We start from the raw sequence: 14,775 nt of genomic DNA on the forward strand, positions 1-14,775 counted from the left end.
GGTGGTAATGTGAAGAAATCTAACCACTTCAATAGAACGCAGCCAAAGATCAATTGGACTAAAATTGGTATGTGCACTAGGACATGAAAATAGAGGTGCGACTTTATAGGAATAGAGCTGGAGTTAGCGTATATATTAGAAATTGACATATTAATGAGTTCGTTATCGCTGTTGTAGGATATAAATATGGTGAAGATTTCAATATTAAGTTGAAAGATGAGCTCTAGGTCTACGATGACCAAACGTCGCTCACAATCTACATTTGAGTTTAAACAAATGCACAATGGAAAAACACGCGTTACAACAACAATACTCAAATGTCGAATGGAGTGGAACACCATAAGAAAGAAGGAACTGATGTCGAGAAAAGAGCATGCGATTCAATATAACCTGTACCAATCAGTCGTGCGCAGATTAATATGTTCAGCGCGAATAATTTGGAGGGAAGCTGTAAATTTAGAGCTTTGTTTTATTAAAATAAATCAATTCATGCTTGAACGTAATATTGTAAAGAGTTATCATATATGTGGTGTCAATTTTTGGCAGCTTTGTTTCAGTTACATATGGACCTCAAATATAATTATTATCCAAGGGCATCAAACGTTTAGTTTAAAGTTTGCCATTTTATAATATGAATCCTCTAACAATCACTGAATACGTTGAAATCATTCTTTTGTGGGGTTGTGCAAGAAATTTTTCTCTGGACATGGCATTGCATATTTTAGTGTATATCTCCACTAAGAGAAATATGTTACTACATAAAGTTACACACGAGAAAAATATAAAAAATATTTTGTGTCAGCTTAATATTAAAAGAACATTTATTTTAAAATTAAATAAATAAAAATTATAGGGGTACTTATTTAAACTGATAAATGCCTTATAAACGTATAAATTTATGTGCTTGGTAAATGATGTGTCAAATTTTGCATGAAAAATAGTTTACACAAACTTGATAAATTTTTATAATTTAATTTACATAATTATTGTGATATAGTGATATAAATAGTGCTATTATACAGCAGGTTGATAAAATTACACAAATATTTCACTAAGTGCATTTACATTTAATAAATGTATATGCTTAGAAGAGTACATCTTATGTAATATCTAATAAAGATCTATTTCAAATATATAAAAGTATTAAATTAAATTGAAAAAAAAAAAGAAAAAAAATTTATATTGCCTTAGATATAAAATTACAAATTGTTAGTAACATATTTGCACTGTCAGAGAAATGCACAAATAAGGTGTTAAATTCAATTTACATTTAAATATAAAATGCTTCAATAAACCCTCACACACTTGTTTAATTTTACCTATTATTTTGCAATATACATAATAAAATATAATATGTAACTAAAATTAAACTAAATTTATTTACTTCACATATTGCATTTAATATGCAGCGTCGGTTGATGCTGTCCGCTGTTCAAAGCAGCTTTGTTTAAAAATTTCAAAAGCACAAATTAAATTTAATTGTACTTTGTTTAGTATTGGTTGAGAATACTTTTTGTTTAACAATTAAACCATTTTTAGCTCTCAACCGCATAGAAGGATTCAATATTTCCAGAAATTCGGATTTTGTTCCAAGCGTCTTTGAAAGTTTGTGTACCAGTTTTGCACTGTAGAAAATGGCACATACGTACCATTGGAAGGCAGTATTTGTTGAGGATTTACGATGAAACTTGATATATAATTAAAAAAGTTTTCCAACATTTTTTGTCCAAATTGTAAATGCGTTGCTGTGGTCGACTATAAAATAAATAATCTGTATTAGTCATATGTTCAAGACATTATATTTTACTATACCTACCACAGCTGGTGTTAATTGTGACAACGCGATTTCTGGCTCTACAGAAATACCAATTTGTGCTATATGAGATATCGTTGGTGAACCAAACACCATACCATTTTCTTGAGCTTCGATTTCGTGACTTTTCTTCAATTGTGATATTTTGAAAATTGCAGATGGTTTACAATTGGATATATGTCCTAAAAATTGCCAAGTTGGCACTGTATTTGCATCTGGCCAACTAAAATAGACTGCTGCTGCCATACCTTCCGGCAATGGAAGTTGGCCTGTCAAGAACACAACAATATAATTGACATTATCAATGTCAGGCACATTTATTAACAGTTTATTTTCATCCACAGGTGTGAAATCTGTTTGTGGCTGTAAAAACGAAATAGCATTATTGCTTTTTATTGTGCTTTTTTATTTTATTTGTGTGAAACATACCAATCTACCAGAAATGATTAAACCAAACATTTTGTATTTTAATTTGTACTCCTTTCTTTTATCAGACGCTTCTAGAACGAATTTCAGTTTTGGCTTTATAAAGCGGCGATAATAAGAGTAAACACATGTTTTTATGTTTGTTTCTAAAATGCGATTCACAATAATATTTAAGGTCATTCACAATTTTATTTAAAGTTTTTTAAAAAAACCAAAATTTATTATAACAAAAATACAAATATAAAAATTAAGTAACAAATATACAAATACAAAAATTAAGTAAGGAAGTTTATGAAAAAATGCATATATTTAGCTATTAGGGTTGTTCACGAGTTCGAGTAACGCGCTCGCTAACCGAGTAAAATGTAAAAGTGTAAAAGTGTAACCAGTTACTCTAACTCATGAGCACACTTGATGGTGTCGATTTGTTAACAACAGCTGTTAAAATCAGCTGTGTTTTGTGTTTTGATGAATTTGTAAGTTATTGTGAAAACAAACGAGAATTTAAAATAAATATAAATATTACACTAAAATTAAGTGAAAAAAGCAAAATTGCAGAGTTTGAAATTGGTTGACTATTTTTCAGCAAATATTTTTCACTACGAAAATAAAATAAGCAAAATGCAAATGTAAAACAAAAACGCAAAATATTTTGATTAATTATGCTTATGACTCTACACCATTGTATTGTTTGCGGTTTTGTTATTGCATTTGCATTTTGGCTATTTTATTTTCGTAGTCAATAATAATTGTTTGAAAATAGGCAAGTAATTTCAAACCCTGCAAAATTATTGGAATTTCGATAAAAATAGTAGGGGTATTCAGGCAACTGATTAGTTGCTTAGTTGATTCAAAAACTTCATATAAAAAAAATTTAGCATTTTGATGTTAAGCAGTTGCTTGAACGATCCAAAATGCGTAATCTGATTAGTTTGTTGTGTGCAAATGCCTTGGCAGCACTCGTATTAACAGCAACAGCGAAACGTATGTTAACAGTGAAATACTCAAATATTCGTAAATTTTAATATCATTTAAATTTATCACATAATTTATCATATAACTAAAATTGCAAACGTGTCATATATCAAGAAGTAGAATATTCAATTTTATACTTTTTAATTATATTTTAACCCTTTAAAAATTATAGTTTTACTGAATTTTATTTATTAATTTATGTTATTATTTTTGCATTTTCTTTTTAAGACACCTTATGCTTATAGCGCCGACACTTGGTTCTGGCAGCACTATTAATCAAATTTTCACTAATCTGAGAATCTCCGAAATAGTTGATTCTCTGCTTAGTTTTATTTTTGTATGCAAATTTTTGTTGTAATCAACTACTAAGCAACTAATCAGTTGCCTGAATACCACTAGTATCAACATTTTTTAATCTTTAAAATTTGACATAATTTAATGTATGTTTTATTTTTTAATCATATTTTGCAGCAATTTTTGTACTGTTTTAAATAAAAATAAAATAAAATAAGCTTTGTTCATTCTTATTATTAAATATTTTTTCATTACGACAAAAATCAAAACTTATACTACGTTCAGACACACCTTAATTTCGCAAAAATTAACATGTATTTTGTTGTTGCTGTGTTGCACTGTTAATATGTTACTCGGTAACTGAGCGTGTTACTTAAACTCGTGCAACAACCCTACTATCTTTTAAGTTTTTAAAAAAATTAAAGCAATAATGAAATTAAAATGATAATGTTTTGCATCGCTAACAATGAAAACACAATCAGCGCGAGATTAGATATTGAAAATTGGTAGTGTGGAAGTTAATTATTTTTCTGATTACTTTAAATAAAAGCCATAAATTATATTATCGCTTAAGGATGACGCATTCTTTATTTAAATAAAATAAAACTAAGACTAACTATAATTGCATAATCCGGTATGCAACTGTTAACAGCTAAAATCAACACAACGTGCCAAAAAGTGTCCGGATTATGAAAAAGAAACTTTGCGAGATGTAGCAATTACTTATGCTAATAAAAACAACGGCGAAGGAAAAACCAGTTTTAGCAACTCCACTGAAACTTAATTTATACTGAATAGACAAATATATGTGGAACATAGACATCAAAACTATTTGAAGGTTTGGGAGCGATTACCGGTACTAAGTCGTCTGAAGTACATTCGACGAGTACATCTGGGACGTAGATTTCACTGCAATTAGAACCTGCAACGAAATTACTCGTATGAGTAATTATAAATAAATTTGTAAGTTCTTATTGACACAAAATACAGTAGGTTCCAGAAGACGATACAGGAAACGGAGTAAATTGTTGATATATAAAAAATATACATAATATTTTTAAGAAATTTTCGCTTAAATACGGTGCTCTGTAAAAAATCAAAAATTGTTTAAAAATATCAATTTTGAATAAAATATATGAAGCATCAAACTTATGAGTTAAAGGACTGCAAATTGGTATATAACTTTTTAGAATCGACTAAAGCATTTCTAAGATATTAAGGGTTTTTAAATTGATGACTTCTTTCGGATAGACGACTCTGTGAAATATTATAGGTAAATATTACAAACAGACTAAACAATCACTTCCAAAACTGAAAGCACTTTATAACGTAATTATATTAAATTATAAATTTAGTCTACTAAAGTATAAATATGTCGGGTGTAGATAGATCGATTTGTCTCATCAAGCTGTCCAAAATATGTCTATATAATGGAATTAACGGTACTGCCTTTTTGTATTTTGACTTTTTGATTAATTTAATATATATGTAACTTTTACTGTAAGGATGCAGATAATAGCAAATATGATTATCTTTAATTGATGCTATAGATAAACAATACTACGATTGAACTTAACAAGTAAACAATAGAAACAAAAACATTTTCCTGAGTTTTTCAGACCTTTAAACTACCACGATTTGTTTCATTTTGGTGTCACCATATCCATATTTTGTAACCTATGTAGATTTGAAAAATGTTGGTCTTCATATATAAAATTATAATATATGATTATATAAAAATTTAATTTTAATTTTAAGTAAATATATATTTGACAATTTTTGAAATATTGGTTTGTTAAAAAATATAATTACTGTTGTAATGAAATTTATATACGCAAAAATAAATATATGGTCTGTAGTCTATAGACTTTACACACATTTGTAAACATACAATAAACATCTATAAATGCTGGATGAGAATATGTGATAAGTGAATTTTCGATATACAAATATGATATATTATTTTAATTGAACTTAAAAAAAATACAAGTATATATTATTTCTTAGTGGGTGGGTTTGTTCCAGTGGGTGGTTTTGCTCCAGCGGGTGGATTTGATGCTGCAGGTGGTTTTGTTCCAGCGGGTGGATTTGATGCTGCAGGTGGTTTTGAACCTGAAGGTGCTGGTTTTGGTGCTGCACCTCCTGCGGGTGGTTTTGAACCTCCTGCTGGTGGTTTTGCACCTGCTGCTGGTGGTTTTGCACCTTCTTTGGCCTTCTTTGCAGCCTTATTCTTTGCACTCGCTTCTTGGGCTTTTTTCTTTAAAGCCTCCTCTTTTTCTTTTAACTTTGCTTTATTTTCTTCTGTCAACTCACCCAAAATACTTGTTATGAGGCAATCAAATTCCTTGAGATGTTGTTTTTTATTACCAGTAGATGAAGCTGCCAACGGAGGTCGTCCTCTGTAGTCTATAGCTCGGATATCACTAAAATCGCATTTAATTATAAAAAATGTTATTGTATATTATATTTAGATGGTTTATAATATATTGTATCATATTTGTATTCAAATATGAATTTTCAAAATTCATATTCTAAATAATCTCATGTGAAATACTTTGGTTCCATATGATCTAATAAAATAAAATTTGTTATATGTATATCTATCTTACGTTTATGATTGTTTTTATTAAATGTTAAAAAAGTGATTCATTTTTGAAGTTAATCATGCTTGGGTGTAGTAAATGGATTATTATTAATAATGTAACACGTAAGAGATTACAGAGTGAAAAATATTGGCTGGCTTAAAACACGTCAAAAGTCGATATTCCCTCAAAAAGTATAGTATTGTATAGTATTGGGATTCCAAGGAAATGGTTTTTTTTTTCAGTTGGACAAATTTAATTTCCCATGGAAACATAAAAGAATATAATTCATAAATAGAAGAGATATAGCGTTCACAAGTATCACAGTTCATATAAGAAGTATTACCACATGCGCGTTATTCTCCAGATCTAATAAATTCCGTTTATTACTTGCTCAAAGTCTTTAAAAAATTGTTTAGATTGTAATGTGTCTAATTAAAATGAGTACAAATTGGTTCTGTGTGACTGCTGTGATCCAAGTTTTTTTGAGCATGGAATTATGCTATTATCAAGAAAAAAAGGTATTAGACAAAATAAAATCTAATAAGATATTTTTTTTACAATTATTATTAATATAAAAATAATTATTTTATTTTTTTATTAATAAAAAATTATTATTAATCTAACAGTTTGTTGTTGATAATTTCTTTATGGTTATTTCTATCGGTCTAATTTCTTTAATAATTCATATAAATTAGTAATTTATTCATATAATTCATATGTATACATAAAAATTAATCTGTATACATCTCAGTTTTTTCTAAGCATTAATTATTTAGTTCTCTCAAAATGTATTTATGTGAATGTTGGTAATTAATTCTACTGACTTAATAAATCTAAACTATTCATATTAACAATTTCTTATAGTTATTCTGTTATTACAATATATAAATTAAAGTATTAAAAGATATTTCTGTTCAAGTTTTAAATAGTTTTAAATTATGAAGACTTACTCAATAGATCCTGCATCTATTATATGCATTATTAGATCGGCCCAATTTGATTCACAAAAATCACTGAAAAATAATAAGTAAATTTAAATTTTTTTACAATTAATTGTTATAAATATTTTAAAGTTAGATATCTTATTTTAGACAGCTTTCGAAATTAACTTTAATTATTTATGTCAATATTATAAATAATAGAAATACAATATATATTGGTATTATTACAATATATATATTGTTATAAGATCATACCAATGTATAACAGTTCTAAATTATATATTATAACAGTTTAATGAAAAATTGGCAACATTGCAGCACATAATTTACATAAACAAAACTATATTATGTGATAAAGTTTGCCAAAAAAAAGATATATAAATAAAAAAAACAAATAAAATTAAAACAATTTAATTCTTGAACAATAGAAAATTTTTTATTTTTTTATTGCGGTTTCTTGTCGCCGGAAAAGTCAAATTGGCATACGTAAGGAAATATATTTTAAATACAAAATGTTTCAAGTACCAGAAATGTATATGAGCGTCCACTTCAAAATTAAAAAGGGTTTTTTTTTTTTATATATTTAAAAGATCAAATTTTATCAGGAACAGTTATTGAACGGAAGAAGTACACAGTATTTATATCTTGACAATTAGACTGGATTATATTGTGCATGTAAAAAATAATAATGAAAACTTTAAGACTTAGCTTTAAACTAATGAAGAAATGAGAGTTCTTTGAGAATTAGTTTCATCTTTTATGAAGGAAAGTATTTATCTTGTAATTGTTATGGTTCTATCTGGAAACGTATATCCAAATAGTTTTACGAAAACTTATTTGTATAATTTTACTTAGAAACAGCGACTAATCTATGGAAGTGATAAGATTCAACTAATCGTTGAGAAGTGCAGTTGCAAGTGACAACTGGGATGCGCACATTCCAGCCGCTTATAAGAACACTAGCCCTAATTACTGGTAGCATTACAATTTTATGAGTTAGACAGTCTTTTATAAATCTACACTTCATTTATCTTAGTTTATTTGTCGTGAATCAGTTAACCTGTAGCAATTTTTCTAAATTCACTTTTACATTTGGAGAACTTCCTTACCAAAAAGTTATACCATACCATTATGGGTGGTATGGTCAAGTAAAATATTTATAAATATGCAATATATGTGATAAAGTTGTTAGAAACTAACGAAATAATTTGGGTTTCGCATCGTATTACTATAGAATATTATTATTTAAATTTGTAATACAAAATTTGTATAAAACATGTATATATAATATTCATGGTATGCTTGAGACCAAAGCCATTGAGTATATTTACAGCTGTGTAAGTGAGAAACCTTTTTACTATATTACCTAGCAAACATTGAATTCTAGTATGGAAGTGACTAAATCTGACCTCATAAATATAGTAACCACATTTGAAAAGAAATAATCTTTAAGAAAATATTTCACTGACATACTAATCCTATTTTAACAGTGTAGTCTAGTTGATATTGATTTCATATAATAAGCTAAGAATTAATTTTTTAAAAATGGTATTTACGTTAGTTATTTCCATTTATTTAATTAAAAAAATATCTAATTCTATTTTATATATAAATCAATTCATTTTATACACAAAACATCTCCATTCTAAATATAACCCAGTCAGGTTTTTTTAATAATCTATTTGATTACATTAATTGCTAAATTTAAGTTAAAGCCTGAGCTTTAATTGTTAATAAATATTAAATGTGTTATGATTTAACTAGGCATACGTTGTTTTATGTAACAACAAAGTCATTATTACAATAAAAATTCATTTATAGTCGAATACCGGCTATACAGAAGAGACCCCCACTCAATCTTGCCATTATATCAAATTAGTTATAAGCAATCAGGTATAAATTAAAACATTAAAAATGTAGTTATGTATATAAATTATAAACATTTTTAAACGATCGCATGTGGGTATATGTTTTACCAAATTTTACTTAAAGAGACTGTCGTTAAATCCGGTTTGGTTGTTATATTAGCTATTATTATAAGTATCATCTACTGTATTGAAATAATAAATGTCATTTATTACAATAATAAATGTCATTTATGACAATAATAAATGTCATTTATTACAATAATAAATGTCATTTATTACAATAATAAATGTCATTTATTACAATAATAAATGTCATTTATTACAATAATAAATGTCATTTATTACAATAATAAATGTCATTTATGACAATAATAAATGTCATTTATGACAATAATAAATGTCATTTATGACAATAATAAATGTCATTTATTACAATAATAAATGTCATTTATGCTAATAAAAAATGTCATTTATTACAATAATAAATGTCATTTATGCTAATAAAAAATGTCATTTATGACAATAATAAATGTCATTTATGCTAATAATAAATGTCATTTATGACAATAATAAATGTCATTTATGACAATAATAAATGCCATTTTTGTAATAAATGTAGTTTATTACAATATATAGCAATTATTTTTAATTATTATAATTAAACTTATAAGTATAATAATTTGTATACATTTATAATTATTATAAATGTCATTTATTAAAATAAGTAACATATATTATATAAAAGTCATTGTTATTATATAGAAATAGCTATTAAGAACAATTTCCGGCAATCCCTAAGAAAATTTTTTTGTCTACGTCTTGCTAATTCCTTATATGCATTTTCGATTACTAATAAATGTAAAATCAACATGGGTGATTTGAAAAATTTAGTTTCATTATTTTTTATTTTTACTTATTTTTGTGCAATTAAATTTGGTTGTAATTAAAGAAATTTAGTAGCGAATCTGAATTATTCAAAATAAATCGGTTATATGAAAATGTTTCAATTTAGAATATGCGGTTAATACGCAAGTTTTGGCGACGAAGAGTGAACCAAATAAGTGTTTAAATAAGAATATTACAATTAAAATCTTAATAAATATTTTTGAGAGATTTCTAAAATGTGACAAACTAAAAAAATAATTTAATTTTCGTTGTTGAAAGTACTAAAGTAAATTAATTACAAACGTGAAATAAGTGTTTACTAAATATAAAATTTAAAATAAATTTTAAATAATTAAATAAGCTATATATTTACTAATAAAAAAACAAACAAATAACGCGTCACAATAGGTCAGTTACAGTCAAAAAGTGTATCAAATGCGTCAGCAGTGACGACAAACGTTCGCCAAGTTGAATCGCGCGGTACAAAGATGTTGGAAATAGATGCTTTTAAAGATACTGATATCGGAATCAAAGAAACTATAATTAAGAGTAATTATTCTAATTTCAATGAAGAAAATATTGAGTATGATTCCGATGAATTTAGTGAAGAAAAAGCAGATATGAATATTAAATTTCCCATACATCATCATCGTCAGTTAGCGCTACAACGTGGGATGGATTTTCCCATTACCAATATAAAACTTAAGGAAAATCAATTTCAAGATATATACATAGAAAAAACTATGGAATTTCAAAGAAATATTAAAAAAATTATTCATCCACGAAATGATAAAAGTTCTATAAACACTAATAAGAAGGAATGTCGAGAAATACTAAGATGTTTTCCACAAAAAATTTATAAGAAAAATAAAGAAACTAAGTTTCCGTTAATAGATGTTAAAAAATTTACGGATTCTAAAGAGAACGAAGTAAATATTATTACATTTCCATTAAAACTTACTACTATATTAGAACCATATAGAGTGCATAAAATACGTTTCCCTTGCAGTTCTTTTGGATTCGATGTTAAAAACAAAAATTTAGATCTGAAGCCAGCAGCCATTAAAAATGTATATGAATCAAAAATAATGGATCTTGCAATTACCACGAAAATTCAAAAATTGCCTATACTTTATGTGCGATTTCCAGTGAGTACTATTAGAAATGTATCCAAAACAAAATTTCCTATACAAAATTGTGATATTGTTTTGCAAGATGTAGACAATTTAACAAAGAATCGATCATTGGAAACGATTTATAAAACTTTGGAAAAAAGATTCCCTTTAAAGATTTCAAAATCTGATTGTTCCATGATTGCATTTTTTCCTGTGAATATTATTACAAATCAGTGTGAAATCCATGCTTTCACTAATAATTATTTTAATGGCTCTGAAAAACTTAAAAAAAATAACTGTCTTCGGAAAGGAACAGAAGAATGCGATAAACGAACAATGTTGTTGCTGATATCAGAAAGTGAACCAATCACATCAAGTGGAGAAAAGAACCAGAATTTATTAAGCCTATCAAGATTTCCAGTAGGAACTTTTATTAAAAAGAATTATTTTAATTTTCCTATACTGGAGAATGGTTTTGTAACAGAATTATTGGAGTATAGAAAAGATATGGAAGTCAAGTTTCCATTGGCAAGTATAATAAAAAAATCTTTAAAGTTTCCAATTGCCACTTTAGAAACTAATTATTGTTCTGTAAATTGCAATTTAGAACAATGGGAACCTGACAGAATTCATAGTTATTGTTCTATTAATAGCAATGCAGAACAATGGAAGCTCCTATTATCTAAAAGAATGGGTGTTAAAAGGGAAGAAGATAATATTTTATTTTTGAAGCAATTTCCTTCATGCCATTTCGAAACTTCAATAGTTCTGGCTAAGAAAAAGTGCAATAGAAATAAACTAATGGTCAATGTGTTTCCATTAAGGTTCCCAGCAGATGAAAATAATAGTCAATTCCCATTTATTCAACAAAACCTTATTTCACTACGTGCAGAGCAACAAGCTATATCACAGCATTCAACAGCTGGCATACTAGAAAAAAATATCTGGAAAGAATCTGTCACTGCAGTTCAAAGTAATTTTCCGGTTACGTGCGTGATGTCAATGGATATGCCGATATTTCCGCAATCCTCTCAAATATCGACTCGTATGTTTACTTTAAAAATACCACAATACTCAAAACCCAATTTGTCTTCATCTTTAACGGATTTTTATATAAATAACAAAAATATTGTAAACAATCAAAATAATAACAACGTAAAATATAAACAATTTCCGCTACGACTACAACAACACCTACACTTACTGAAGCCCACTTCCTTTCCGAGTCATATAAATAAATATTCAAATGCACGTTTTATAAATACCCAGATAGACTTTAATCATAAATATGATGTTATTTGTGGTGATGTGTTTGCTTTGCCAAATGAAAATAAAAAAAATTCCACTGACAAACAGAAAACTATGAAAACAATATCACCAACAATGACGCAGTCGGAAAATTTCTATAGAAGAAATATTCATCTAGGGAAAATTCAAGTTCAACAGAATGAGCAAGTTCAAGAAGAAAATTTTTTAAATTTGAGCACACGAGCTGAGCAAAAAAGTAATAATAGCTGCGTTCGAGAAGAACAAGAGCAACAACAACAATATGAAAAGACCAATGATGACGTCAAATTGTTAGCAACAAATTTAATAAATATTACTAAAAATATGAAAAGATGTAGCGATGAGCAACAACTGGCCCAGAGTGAGAGCAGTGATTTGCTCTTTCAACAAGTTATTAATGATGAAGATGAAACGTTTGCAAAAACAACAACTAAGACTAAAACTAAAACTAAAACACCCGCAATGAGTAAAAATCTAGCACATTTAGATATAATTTATAAAAATATGAGCCATCAAATAGCTAACTCTTCGAATGATACGCTCAATGCTATAGCCACCTTAGACGTATTGATCGACCACCAGCAAATATGCTCAGATGTGCGCGATACGTCTTTGCTAGTAGAGGTACCAGTTGCTGTAGGTACTGCGTCGGAAACATATCCATCAATACGTTTAGTACTAGCGCAGGCCATATCGCATGAGAACTCATTACACAAAGCATCGATTTTAGAAAAAACAGAATCATCAGCGGCAGAAGTGACCAAGAATGTTTCAGATTGTGCTACAACTGAAAAATTGACTAAAGAAATTCAAGGTCTTGGAAAAAATATAGATGAATCACGACAAACGGAAGTGATTAATGAAAAGTGCGTGAAAAGTGAAAAAACTGACATGACCATTACGAAATCAATTAGCGTAGAAAGTGAGGAAGAATACATAACTGAATCATTAACGAGTTCCGGTATTGGTGCGGAAGAACTTAGTGAAGTCGAAGTTAATGAAATGAAGTACGAAATGAAAAGTGCTGGAAGTGCTACGACTCAAGGTCGTTCGAGCTATAAAAGTGATGTTCCATCATCTTTAACTGTACGTAGTAAAACACCGAATAGTGGTTTAAGCGATACAAAGAACATAAATAACGATTACAGTAGTTCTCGATTAAAAAATGAAATTGTAACACCAACACAAACGCGTCTGAATACTTCTATAGGTTTTAACAGCAATCGCGTTAAAATTGATCCAAAAAACCCGGAATCCGTGCGTACAGGTACTAATGTCGGTTACAGTAGTAATGCCGGTGTGAAAAGTGAGCCTATTACACATAATGTAACTACTGGTACCACTAATACTTATAACAAACATAATTCTAATATTTTGAGTTCCACTCATAATCCACCAATTACTCCATACAATAGCAAAAATGATGTAATTCAATCAAGTGTTCCACGTCGAAGCAGTGCTAGTGCTGCACCCACAAAGCGTGGAGTTATAGATTATACTGAACTAGGCTTACGTGATACTACTAATAAGCGGCATAGTTCAGGAATGGACTATACTAAAGACTTATCTGAACGTGTTATACGAGAAACTGCTAACAAAAGGCATAGTACAGGTATGGATTATACTAAGGACTTGACTGAACTTGGCGTACGTGAAGCTTGTAACAAAAGACATAGTACAGGCATTGATTATACTAAGGATTTAACTGAATTTGGTTTACGTGATGCTGCTAATAAGAGATATAGTACTGGTATTGATTATACTAAGGATTTATCTGATTTTGGTACAGTAAAAACTCCACGGAAGGAAAGTGAAATAAAACATTCCTATTCGGTTGATGCTATGCCATCGTCGCTATCAACGAGTACGCGTTTGAGGCGCCAACGCCGTATGTATTCACAGGACTCCGCCGACGATTCCGAAAGTGCACTTGAAAAACTGAATCGTTTACGTGCGCGTATATCGGGTGCATTAAGTGAAGTAAAAGGAGTACTTAAACAATATAGCACTGAAACGGAAGCTGAATCTGATAATACGTTGGATAATAAAAACTTATTGGAGTCAAAAAAAGTTGATGATGGACCAGTACAATTTCGATTTGTGAAGAAGGTGCGTAGAAGGAGTTTTTTCAATGAAGCAGATGAAGATGCAGTAAAAACTGTGGCAGAAAATAATGCAACTGAAACAAAAACTGAAGCGATGAATAGTGAAATTGTTTCAAATAAAAGTGCTGAAGAAATCAAACCAATCAATATTAATGAAGACAGTCAAGATTCGGAAAGTGGTAAATTGCTAGACTTAAAAACTGTTGCTGCTAATGAAGAATCATTAGATTTAATAAATAAAAATATAAAAGATAATTTGTTAAAACAAAATGATGAGAATAATAATGAAGCTAAAACTGTAAGTGAAAATGAAAAATTAGAGAATAAAAGTGATGAATGCTGTAATAAAATAAATAATAATCACATTACAAGTGAAAATCAAATTTCAGAACAAAATTTAACTTCAACCATAGATGAAGTTGACAAAGCAGTCTCGGGTAGTGCCAAAAATGATTTAAATGCCCAAATACAAGTAGTGGAA

General features: G+C 28.4%; 3 protein-coding genes across 3 annotated transcripts in view; 1 reads left to right on the top strand and 2 right to left on the bottom strand.

The window, feature by feature from the left end:
• Nucleotides 1-805: 805 nt before the first annotated feature.
• On the bottom strand, nt 806-2,360 carry LOC119668130 (protein OPI10 homolog). The gene is made up of 3 exons (XM_038077533.1): nt 2,243-2,360; nt 1,817-2,176; nt 806-1,755 (listed from the first exon to the last, which is right to left on the bottom strand). Exons 1-3 carry the CDS (start codon nt 2,270-2,272, stop codon nt 1,561-1,563), a joined length of 585 nt encoding a protein of 194 aa, XP_037933461.1. The 5' UTR covers nt 2,273-2,360; the 3' UTR covers nt 806-1,560.
• Nucleotides 2,361-5,315: 2,955 nt separating this feature from the next.
• Nucleotides 5,316-7,104, bottom strand: LOC119668131 (tropomyosin-1, isoforms 33/34-like). The gene is made up of 2 exons (XM_038077534.1): nt 7,044-7,104; nt 5,316-5,931 (listed from the first exon to the last, which is right to left on the bottom strand). Exons 1-2 carry the CDS (start codon nt 7,070-7,072, stop codon nt 5,505-5,507), a joined length of 456 nt encoding a protein of 151 aa, XP_037933462.1. The 5' UTR covers nt 7,073-7,104; the 3' UTR covers nt 5,316-5,504.
• Nucleotides 7,105-10,275: 3,171 nt separating this feature from the next.
• Nucleotides 10,276-14,775, top strand: part of LOC119679670 (uncharacterized protein MAL13P1.304) — a 4,793-nt gene continuing 293 nt past the window's right edge. Inside the window, exons 1-3 of the mRNA XM_038092159.1 lie at nt 10,276-10,935; nt 12,172-14,473; nt 14,546-14,766. Coding sequence (XP_037948087.1) covers nt 10,276-10,935; nt 12,172-14,473; nt 14,546-14,766 — 3,183 coding nt within the window. The remainder of the gene's footprint in view (nt 10,936-12,171; nt 14,474-14,545; nt 14,767-14,775) is intronic.

Source organism: Teleopsis dalmanni, chromosome 1 (assembly GCF_002237135.1).
Source record: "Teleopsis dalmanni isolate 2A chromosome 1, ASM223713v2, whole genome shotgun sequence".
Classification (NCBI taxonomy): Eukaryota; Metazoa; Arthropoda; class Insecta; order Diptera; family Diopsidae; genus Teleopsis; species Teleopsis dalmanni.